The 11,792-nt window shown below is 37.0% G+C and overlaps 1 protein-coding gene across 1 annotated transcript; it reads right to left on the bottom strand.

Moving 5' to 3' along the window:
- Positions 1-200: 200 nt before the first annotated feature.
- Positions 201-10,003, bottom strand: LOC107824049 (VIN3-like protein 2). The gene is made up of 4 exons (XM_075232681.1): positions 9,479-10,003; positions 7,526-8,153; positions 1,572-1,894; positions 201-1,213 (listed from the first exon to the last, which is right to left on the bottom strand). The coding sequence occupies exons 1-4, from the start codon at positions 9,528-9,530 to the stop codon at positions 429-431; spliced, it is 1,788 nt and encodes a 595-aa protein (XP_075088782.1). The 5' UTR covers positions 9,531-10,003; the 3' UTR covers positions 201-428.
- Between the last annotated feature and the right edge of the window lie 1,789 nt (positions 10,004-11,792).

The following is an 11,792-nucleotide window of genomic DNA, read 5'->3' as shown; positions in this document are numbered from 1 at the left end:
ATATTTGGATCAAAGTATCAAACCTCTGTTTTATCTATCATTAAGAATTAATATTATTTGATATATATATATATATATATATATATATATATATATATATATATATATATATATATATATATATATATATATATATATATACACACACACACACACACACACATCTCCCAAGATTACTTATATCCACAAACATTGGATCATGAAGAAGGTTTCCCATCATTCTGGAAATGTTATCCTTAAATAATAAGTAACTAAACAAATTCAACCCTCTAGCATCTCTAGATATTACATTTGCGGATACGATTCACAAGAAAAAAAATTCAGAACATAAGTTGTCAAAGATTGGTTAGTAGGATCATCAACGGTGTAAATTTTCAAAACGACGTGCTTTGTATTTCCCTAGCTAATTTCAGAAGGTAGATGTTTGTTTAATGCCAGAATCTACTGCAGAGCTCATGTCGGGCGACTTTCTGCTCCCTGCATATCTCATCCATGAACGTATCCATAAGTTGCCCCGCCATACTTGAATGGTCGTCGATAAAGGTGTCTATGAAAACTCTAACTACCTTTCTCTCTTGTGTTGTGGCTTTCAAGCTGAACCAAGTCAAGAACTTCACTCTGAAATCTGTTTCTATCAACCCTTCATGCTCCAACTTTCTGATGATTCCTACAGAGTACTCGTAATCACTCAATTGTGTTTCCTTTGACCCATCAGTTTGGCAAGGAGTGGCTGGAGCACTTGAAACTGGACTTGCTAAAGGAATGAGCATCTTCGAAAGAGGGGATGTAGGAAATGCATTGGCATTTGGATCATAAGTTGTTAGTTTGTTGTCAGTAGAACTCATTGACTCGGCATGCATCACTGTACTATCTGTAGTAGCATGTTCTTTCTCCCTTTGTACTTCATCAGAACCCGACTTACAGCTCGTGTGCACGGCAGGTGTTACCCATGTTACTTCCTGAACCCCCAAAGTCGTTGTCTTGCTGAAGAAAGAAACCTTGCAGAAGTACTGCATGGAAGGATCAAGACCGTCCAGCATAAATCTCGTCGCAGGGCTTAGTGCAATAAAAGTTGCTTCATCTGGATATTTGTCTGCAATGGACTTTCGATACCACAATTTGAAGCCTATTAGTTCTTTCAGCATACGATCATCATATTTGAAGACAATGGTTACTTTAGACGGAGAAAGCTCCTCAAAGTGTATCCGGCAAGCTGTCAGAGTGTTCAATAAAAGCAAATTATGAAATTAGTAGTCCACAGAATGAAAGATGAAGAAGACTATGGTTATATGTCAGTTTGGCTGGCCTCCAGATTGAAGTAGTGAACATAAAAATCTAGGTTTAGTTGTTGGAACTTCTTGCAAAAGCTTCAGTTTATTTGATAGAACTCAACTAGTATATCCCGTAAAATAATAGTCAAAGTTTAACGAGCTTGAACAAATAAAGAAACAATTGCAGTGATCCAACGAATATGAAACTTTTCTTGTCAAATATTAGACTATCATAACCGGCACAGTAGTAGAGCTATTGAAATGCAGATATTCAATAATAAATTGACTAAGAATACTCACGCATCAAATGCTCTTCCTTTGTCATAGGATTAAAGTGTTGGTTGGGAAACATGGAATCAAAAGCTTCCACTGCAGAACCACACAGCTTCTGAACTGCGGTACCACAAGAAAGCCTGTTCACTATCCTGCGATCCATCTTCTCTGACGCCTGTGCAAGAGGCCCTACTTCGTTCTTCAGCATCTCAACAGCCAATTCAACAAGTTTCAGCAGTCCTTTGTATTTCTCAGTTTTCTCCAGGATCTTATGGCTTAGAGAGATTCTTAAACACAGCACATCAACTCTTCTCGCCTCCTTCGCTGTCATCAATTGTTTTCTCAAGGTTCTAAATCAACTCAGACAAGGTTAGTTCAATTAAAAGATACTCCACTGAAAGAAAAAATTAATAAAAAAGAGAAATCACATTTTTCCCTGCTGATGTATGCCCACCGAAACAATCCCTATCAGTTAATGATTTTTGCAGGGTACGGATCACTTGTACAACTATCTTGGGCAAATCAGAGCTATTATACAGAAAATATAGGCCATTCTATAGTTTTTTTAATGAAAAAAAATCTCTGTATTAATGAGGGTGTATAAGTTCCATTACTTCCTAAATCAGACTTCACTGAATATTTCCAAAAAGAAAAGAGCATGCAGACGAGGGATCAGTAGTTCCAAAGAAATCACTGTTGGAGCAAAGCATGATTAAATTAAGAAAAACAATTTTACAAGACCGTGTACAATCCATATTCTTGGATCTACAACAACAATAACAACAACATACCCAGTGTAATCCCACTGTTGCGGAAGCCAAATGTATATAGTGTGAATGAGTCACAACTACTATACCAAAAATTATGGCAGCCACCAAATAATAAATAAGACAATAAAACAACAATAAAAGGAACACCAGAATTTACGAGGTTCGGCCAATTTCGCCTACTTCCTCGGACACAATTCCACTTCAAAATACAAGTGAAATAATACTAAAGAGAGAAATACAAATACCTTAAAAGGATAAGGCAACGCAAATGAGAGGTGTGTTTAAATCCTAAACATTAGGTCTCCTTTTATAGGGAGAAATTCTCCTCCAAATGAAGTCCCCCACCGATGTGGAATGAACTTTTGACATATTCAACAAATCTCCACCTTGGCAAAATTCCACATCTTCAATTTTCTCTTAATAACAAATTTTGGTTGTGTCTTCATCTTCAATCTTCAGTGTTCAACAATGTTGATCAAATTCAAACAATGTTGAAACTTGACCGCAGTCACCACTTTTGTCAGCATATCAGCAGGATTCTCCGTAGTATGAATTTTCACCGTGACTCCAGCTTCTTCTATGATTTCTCGTACGAAATGATACCGAACATCAATGTGCTTCGTCCTTGCATGATAAACTTGGTTCTTCGCTAATTGAATAGCACTTTGACTATTACAAAAAATGTGATATTTTTTTGTTCAACACCAAGCTCCTTTAGCAACTCCTGAAGCCAAATTGCCTCCTCACAGCCTCTGTAATAGCCATGTACTCTGCCTCTGTTATAGACAAAGCAACTGTTAACTGCAAAGTAGACTTCCAACTAACTGGTGCCTTTGCAAAAGTAAACACATAACCAGTAGTTGATCTTCGTTTGTCCAGGTCACCCACAAAATCTGAGTCACAATATCCAACAACAGACTGATTGTCTTCCTACTCAAAAACTAACCCAACATCTACAGTATTATGAATATACCGTAGAATCCACTTCACAGCTTGTCAATGCTCCTTTCCTGGATTATACATATATCTGCTAATAACTCCAACAACTTGTGAAATGTCAGGTCTCGTACAGACCATTGCATACATCAAGCTACCAACAGCATTTGCGTATGGTACCTTTGACATATACTCTTGCTCAGCTTCATCTTTTGGCGACATAATAGTACTTAGCTTAAAATGGGGAGCAAGTGGAGTACTAACTGGCTTAGTCATCTCATCTATGCCAAAGCGTTGTAGTACTCTCTTCAAATATTCTTTCTGAGATAAACAAAGTTTCTTTGAACGTCTATCTCTTATTATCTCCATGCCAAGAATTTTCTTTGCCTCACCCAGATCCTTCATCTTGAATTCCTTCTTTAGTTGAATTTTCAACTTATCGATTTCTTCCGAATTCTTGGAAGCTATAAACATATCATCAACATATAGGAGAAGATATACAAAGGAACCATCTTTAAGCTTGCGCAAATACACACAATGATCGTATTTGCTTCTTTTGTACCCTTGCCGCAACATAAACTTGTCAAATCGCTTGTACCATTGCCTAGAAGATTGTTTCAATCCGTACAACGATTTTTCAAGTTTGCATACCATATTTTCTTTTCCAGCAACTTTGAATCCTTCTGGCTGAGTCATGTAGATTTCCTCCTCCAAGTTTCCATGTAAAAACGCAGTTTTTACATCCATCTAAACTAGTTCCAAATCCAACTATGCTACCAAAGCCAACATAATTCTAATGGAGGAATGTTTTACAACTGGAGAAAATACTTCATTGTAATCAATTCCCTCCTTTTGAGCATATCCTTTGGCCACCAATCTTGCTTTGTAGCGAACGTCTTCTTGATTAGGAAATCCTTCTTTCTTTGCAAATACCCATTTGCACCCAATTGCTTTCTTTCCTTTCGGGAGATTGGCCAATCTCCATGTATGATTCTGATGAACGGACTGTATTTCATCATTCATGGCAATCCTCCACTTATCTTCTTCTTAACTTTGGACTGCGTCTTTATAAGTGGTAGGAACATCATCAACTACAATTGAGGTGGCACAAGCAACCGTCTCTATAAGACGAACAGGTTTTGTTATTGTCCTTTTTGGCCTGCTGGTTGCTATTGATTCAAGTTGTCGTTGAGGTTCCTGAGTTGGAATCTCCCTCTCTACTGGCTCTTCTTCCAGAGGATAATCTTCATTTGTTTCCTCCTCTACTTCTTGTGTAGGAAAAATAAATTTTCCCTCAAACTCCACCTGCTTAGAAGCACCCTCATTTTGTTTGGTATCTTCTGTTACTTTATTTACCATAGCAGATTCATCAAAGGTAACATCCCTGCTGAATATTACTTTCTTTGTCATAGGACACCATAAGCGGTATCCTTTGACTCCAGAAGTAATCCCCATAAAAATAGCCTTTTTTGCCCTTGGATCCAATTTTGACTCTGTCACATGATAATATGCAGTTGAGCCAAACACATGCAAAGAGTCATAATCTACAACAGGCTTTCAATACCATTTTTCAAATGATGCCTTGCCGTCAATAGCAGCAGATGGTAGACGATTAATGAGGTGGCATGCATATGTAATTGCCTCAGCCCAAAATTCTTTACCCAAGCCAGCATTGGACAACATACACCGTACCTTCTCCAGCAAGGTCCGATTCATACGTTCTGCCACTCCATTTTGTTGTGGTGTATGTCTGATAGTGAAGTGTCGGACGATGCCATCATTTTCACAAACCTTATTGAAATGATCGTTTTTGTATTCACCTCCATCTGTGCGAATACACTTGATCCTCCTGCCTGTTTGATTCTTCACCATCGTCTTCCATTTGAGAAAAATTCCCAACACTTCATCTTTACTCTTCATTGTATACACCCACTCTTCGGGAAAAATCATCAATAAAGGTTATAAAATAGTGTTTCCCACCCAATGAAGGTGTTTTGGAAGGACCCCAAACATCAGAGTGTACATAATCCAAAATGCCTTTAGTATTATGGATCGCTCTACCAAATTTAACCCTTGTCTATTTCCCTTTGACACAATGCTCGCAAAACTCCAAGTTGCAAGCCTTTACTCCTTTTAACAATTCTTAATCTGATAGAGTTTTCAAGGATTTTCCTCCAGCATGTCCCAAGCGCATGTGCCATAGCCTGGTTGCTTCTGCCTCTTTGTCGTCACTGGATGTCACTGTCGCTGTCCCAATAACTGTACTGCCACGATAGCAGTACATATTGTTCTTCCGATTAGCCTTCATTACCACTAGTGCAGCGGAGCATTCTCTCATCACTCCATTTTCTGCAATGATTTTGAACCCTTTTGATTCTAGGGCTCCCACAGAGATGAGATTCTTCTTCAAATCCGGTACATATCGAATATCTGTTAATGTTTTGATCATTCCATCATGGTTCCTTAATCGTATTGAACCAATGTCATATGAGGTAAGAGGACTATTATCCGCTGTGTGGATGACTCCATATTGTCCTTCTTGAAAATCCACGAACCAGTCCCTGTTAGGACACATATGATAGCTACAAGCCGAGTCCATCAACCATATGTCTGATGATGTTAATAGCTCTGTTGTAACTAATGAGAAGTCTGAATCATCACAATCAGCTACATTTGAATCCATAATGGCCTTTCCATTGTTATGTTTGGCCTTATTCTTCAACTTCGAATAGTCTTTCTTCCAGTGCCCCTTTTCTCGACAAAAGGCACATTCATCTTTGCTGGGTCTAGATCTTGACTTGGAGACCCTTCTTTGTCCTCGTTTGATTTTGAGGACGACCCCTCATAATCAGTGCTTCTCCTTCTCCGCCTTTTTGTTTTTCTCCCTTTCTTTGTTCATAGCTGTACAAAGCCGAACAAACTTCTCTGAGAGAAATTTCGTCATTCCCATGGAGTAGAGTAGTTTCAAGGTGCTCGCACTCATCAGAAAGTGACCCCAACAACATCAAGGCGAAGTCACCATCATCAAAAGTTGCGTCCATATTTTGCAAATCTGTGACCAACTTATTAAAACTGGTGATATGTTCGTTCATTGTGGTACTAGGAACATAGGTGAAGCGAAACAGTCTCTTCTTCATGTACAATTTATTTTGACTATTTTTCTTAAAAAATTTATCCTCCAGTGCTTTCCATAATTTACTTGCAGAAGTTTCCTTTGTGTATGGATATTTCTGCTCTCTAGCAAGGTAGGATCGAATGGTACCACAAGCAACACGGTTGATAATTTTCCAATCTTCTTCTCCGATAACATCTGGTTTCTTTTCTTCAATGGCAAGATCCAGCCCTTGTTGAAAAAGGACATCTAGAACCTCGCCTTGCCACATCCTAAAATGTGCTGATCCGTCAAAAATTTCTACTGCAAATTTCGCATTTGACACAATTCTTGTCATAAGCGAAGATGCCAACGATGACGTATTATTGACACTTGATGTAGATTCTTCTTGTTTATTGTCTCTCATTTTGACACGAATATTATTTAATAGCTGACGACACAAATCAAGATTATTTCCTTTCTGGTGTGGAATATCAGACTAAGCTGCAACCACAAAGCATACTAAGACAGAACCTTGGCACAGTTACCAAGATAAATCTTTTCTGATGTGGAAGATCAGACTATGCTGTAACCACAGAGCATACTTAGACTACCTTGGCTCTGATACCAATTGTTGAGAAGCCAAATGTATATAGTGTGAATGAGTCACAACTACTATACCAAAAATTATGGCAGCCACCAAATAATAAATAAGACAATAAAACAACAATAAAAGGAACACCAGAATTTACGAGGTTCGGCCAATTTCGCCTACTTCCTCGGACACAATTCCACTTCAAAATACAAGTGAAATAATACTAAAGAGAGAAATACAAATACCTTAAAAGGATAAGGCAAATGAGAGGTGTGTTTAAATCCTAAACATTAGGCCTCCTTTTATAGGGAGAAATTCTCCCCCAAATGAAGTCCCCCACCGATGTGGGATGAACTTTTGACATATTCAACACCCACAAGTGGAGTATGAGGAGGGTAGAGAGTATGAAGCCTTACCCCTACCTTGTGCAGGTATAGAGGCTGTTTCCGGTAAACCCTCGGCTCAAAGCAAGCATGCATAATCACAACAGTATTGAGAAAAGATATGCAGCAGTGAAAAAGTAAAAAAAGCAGTAACAACAACAAGATAAAAACACACAATGTTACAGGTCAAAGAAAGAGTTAAATACCTCATCAGCCCATTAACTTTTCCACAAGAAACACAATAGAAATCTCCATCTAGTTTTTGATTGATGCAATTCTTCAAAATGCCGGATTGTTCGTGTTCAAGTGCACATTTTAGATGGCATGATAATCCGCATGGCTTAAATTCATCTGGAGAATCGGATTCACAAGTTAACCACAAACTAGGGTCTTTATTATCATCATACTGATGACAAATGCAGCAAGAACATCTTTTGCAGAAAACATCCTCTCTCTCAAGAGTAGCTCTACATGCCAAATTATGACAGAGTAGGAATTGGGTTTTGCTTTCCAACTCCCACTTAGCTTCACCATTCTGAACCAAAGTTTCACATTGATTTTCTTGTTTTCGCTGCCTTTTGAAGGCAGAACCAATATTTGTATTGGACTTACAAGAAACCAGCTTTAGAAGTTGATCTATCATTTTGAATTTTGTGTAGCCAGAGTACTTTCTCTCTTCGCCCATCTCAGCACATATAATCTCTAGAAGTTCTCTTCTGGTCAATGAACTCAAGATCTTTGGCGCATCTTCTGAGCATTGAGAAATTTCATACACTAATTGTCTTTTCTCTTCCAAACTCAATTGGCTAAATTTGTTGGGATCGAGAACAAGACCTGAAAAGGAAAAACCTTCTTCATTAGTTAAATCACATTTGAGTATCATTATTTCAAATTCGAAAGCCTGAATCTACCCTCTTGATTTGGTAATAGAACTCTCTTGTGTCTCTGCATTATGAGATCCCCCAAGTATTGAGAATAACAAAGTGAAAGTAAACCTTTAAGGATTTAGAAATATAAAAGTAGAGACTACTCTAGGGATTTGGTACTCAAAGCAACTCGAGAGTTATCAGGTCAAGTAACAGCAATCACAGTGAATACTCTTCTTTTACACACAGGTAATCACAAGAATTTATGAGGATCCTATTTATGAGTTAGCTAGTGCATATGTATACAAGTGTGCGTGTGTGTGATGTGTGTGTGTATATATATCAATTACACCTCAACACCAAACTATTTGGGGTAAAGATTGGAGTGGAATTGGTCGAGCTCTTGAGCTCAAGATCACTTAGAAGCCTTGATACCTATGCGCTACCCACCCCCCCCTCCCCCTCCCTTTTTTTTTTTTAAAGAAGCATGATATCAAACTATATAAGGAATTAACTACTAAACTGCCCAGTCCCCACAATGCCAAGCCAGAAGTTTTTAACTTGCTATTAAAAAATGACAAAAGTTAGCATACGCCATACGATGTCCTATGTTCAGAAGTCCAATTGCTAATAATGCACCTTAGCTAACACCATATTAAAAGAAATTTCCTCTACTAGACAATCTCTATCGCTCATAGGTGATCAAGAGAACTGAGATCTCTGTAGTTCTCCACCAAATACCCCTCTTTTTACCCAAGGATCAAATGTCATTAATCTGCCCCATCAACACCTCAGTTTACTTTCTGCTTGATTCATTCTTGTTTCTAAATGTTTCTCGAATAACCTGCTAATCGAAATAAAATACCATTTTTCAATTAACATAATATTGCATGCTTCTATCTGTTGTTATGGGAACAGCCTCTGCCTAAGATGCTCAAACTTATGTTGCATCAGAAATAAGAAAAATAATAAAAAAGTGTACATTTTTAAGCATCAAAGGCGGTTATTTCTTCAATTACTACTTAAAACACAGAGGAGATTTTTCCTAGCTAGTTACACAGTAGTCTAAAACACAACTTATATTGCCAAGTATAAAACTTTTTAAGGAATTGATCATACATAAACAAAAATAACAATGCACAAAAAAATGATTTAAGAAAAAGAGCATACCAAGTCCAACTAAAAGAACATAAAAATAATAATAAAAACACCCCACCATTAGCCTGATAAAACAGACAAAAATAAACCATAAAACAATTAGTCAATAGGAAGAAGAAGAAAAACCCTTAGTACCTGATAACGTAGACTCCATAGCAGAAATTCCAGTACCATCAAAATTTCTCATTCTCAGAAGCAAACAATAAAACCCATTTACTATTAAATCGTGTGGCGACCCAAAACGAAACAATGCAGGTAAAAAAATAGCAACTTTTTGAGATCAAGAAAAACTCAAAACAAGAACGACATTGTTATATTTTTTTTGTGTGTGTGTGTGCGCGCGTGAAAGGGCCAGTGAAGAAGCCAAGGAGGAGGCAAGTTTTGGAGGGGGGGGGAGTAGTGAAGGGTAAGCACTAAAAAATGACATAAAAATAAGAGGAGTGAAAAGAATAAGAAATAATAATAGTATATAGTATTTGTGTTGTAGCCATTGATGTCAGATTATGAAGGTGTGATTTTACAGATTGTGAAGGCGAATGAGATTAATAGGGGACCCCCCTCCCCCTCTATCCCTATAAACAAACAAAAAGAAAACGGCCTCTGCAACGTTTGCTTCCCACGCGCTTCTCACTTCTTTTTTTGATTTTTTTCTCTTTTTTCAAGTGCTCCGTCGGAAATAGCCTTTCTTATACTCTCCTGGTGCTATTTCACTAAATCGTTATTGTTGTTCTTCCTTTTTTCAAGTAATTCGGATTCTAAAATTCATCAGCCCAACTGAATAGAATTCACATTAGATAATATGTATAAAAAAATTCGGCAGATGTATATTGACTAAGGGCTGCAAAATACTTTTGGATGAGTGGCCAAATATGTAAAATAAAAATTCGAAATGGCACCAGGTAATCGATTTTAAGGATATTGTTTGAAATATATCTAATTTTTAATAATTATATACGATTTAGTTAGATTTTGTAAATTTTAGACTGCTTCTCCTCCTGAAAATTGTTACCAAAATGTTTGACATTTGAAAACTTCATACCGTAATTTGAGTCTGAAGTTTGATTTTGAGGAGGCTAAGCGTCTAAGCGTTAAATATTTTATAAATTTTAACTATTCTTTAAATAACGGTCCTAAAAATGCTATTGTCGCACTTCATCTGTACCTTTGTATTCCCTATGAACTCTTCTTGTGGTTATTCATTATTCATACCCACACTAAAACATAGAACGTTGTCTATAAATAACTATCATCTCTTTTAATTTATGTGAACATATTTGACTGAGCACGTTATTTAAGAATTTTTTTTAATTTGTGGTATAAAATGAGGCACATATATTTTGTGTGGCTACAAATTATTGTATAAAGATAAATTATTTCCAAATATGAAAATGAGTCATTCTTTTTTACACCGATTAAAAAGAAAATTGGTTCAAATAAATTGAAACGGGGAGATTCTAAAGTGATCAATGGTGAAAAGATGCAAAAATTGTTGAATAAAAGTGCCCAACTAAGTATGATGACAATGACCTTTGTGAAGCACACAACTGTTCAGAACTGAATTTATCAGAAATGCAGTTGAATGGAAATGGTAAGAATTTACCATCTGATTTACAGCAATTACTTGATAAGTATTCTCATATTTTTGATGTTCCTGGTGAATTGCCACCTCATAGGAGACATGACCACAAAATTGTATTGAAAGATGGGGGTTTCTCCCATTAATGTGAGGCCCTATAGATACATTGCCACCCAAAAAGATAAAATAGAGAAAATGATAAAAGAGTTACTGCAATCTGGGGTTATTAGGCCTAGTGTGAGTCCCTATTCCTCTCATATTGTGATGGTTAAGAAGAAAGATAGGTCTTGGAGGATGTGCATTGCTTATAGGGAATTAAACAAAGGGATAGTGAAAGATAAATTTTCCATCCCAGTAAATGAAGAGTTGTTGGATGAACTAGGTGGAGCAAATTTTTTTTCTAAACTGGATCTTAGGTCCGGATACCATCAAATTAGAATGTATCCCGTCGATATTGAGAAAACTGCATTCCGATAACACTATGGTCATTATGAGTTTTTTATAATGCCTTTTGGTCTCACAAATGCCCTTCCACTTTTCAAAGTTTAATGAACCATACTTTCCATTCACATTTGAGGAAATTCATCTTAGTTTTCTTTGATGATATCCTTATCTGTAGTCTGTGTTGGTCCAGTCACCTGGCCCATTTGGAGACAACTTTTCAAATTCTGAAAATCAACAGCTTATATGTGAAGATGAGCAAATGTTCTTTTGGGGAGAGAGAGGTGATACTTGGGTCATATTATCAGTGGGACTGGGGTGGCTACAGATCCAAAGAAGTTAGAAGTTATGAGGAAGTGGATAGCTCCTAATTCTGTCAAAGAGCTGAGAGAATTTTTGGGACTAACAGGGTACTATAGAAGATTCATTAAG

This window comes from Nicotiana tabacum, chromosome 16, assembly GCF_000715075.1.
Source record: "Nicotiana tabacum cultivar K326 chromosome 16, ASM71507v2, whole genome shotgun sequence".
Lineage (NCBI taxonomy): Eukaryota > Viridiplantae > Streptophyta > Magnoliopsida > Solanales > Solanaceae > Nicotiana > Nicotiana tabacum.
The sequence above is the reverse complement of the archived record's forward strand: the minus strand, read 5'-3'. Positions and strand labels throughout refer to the sequence as shown.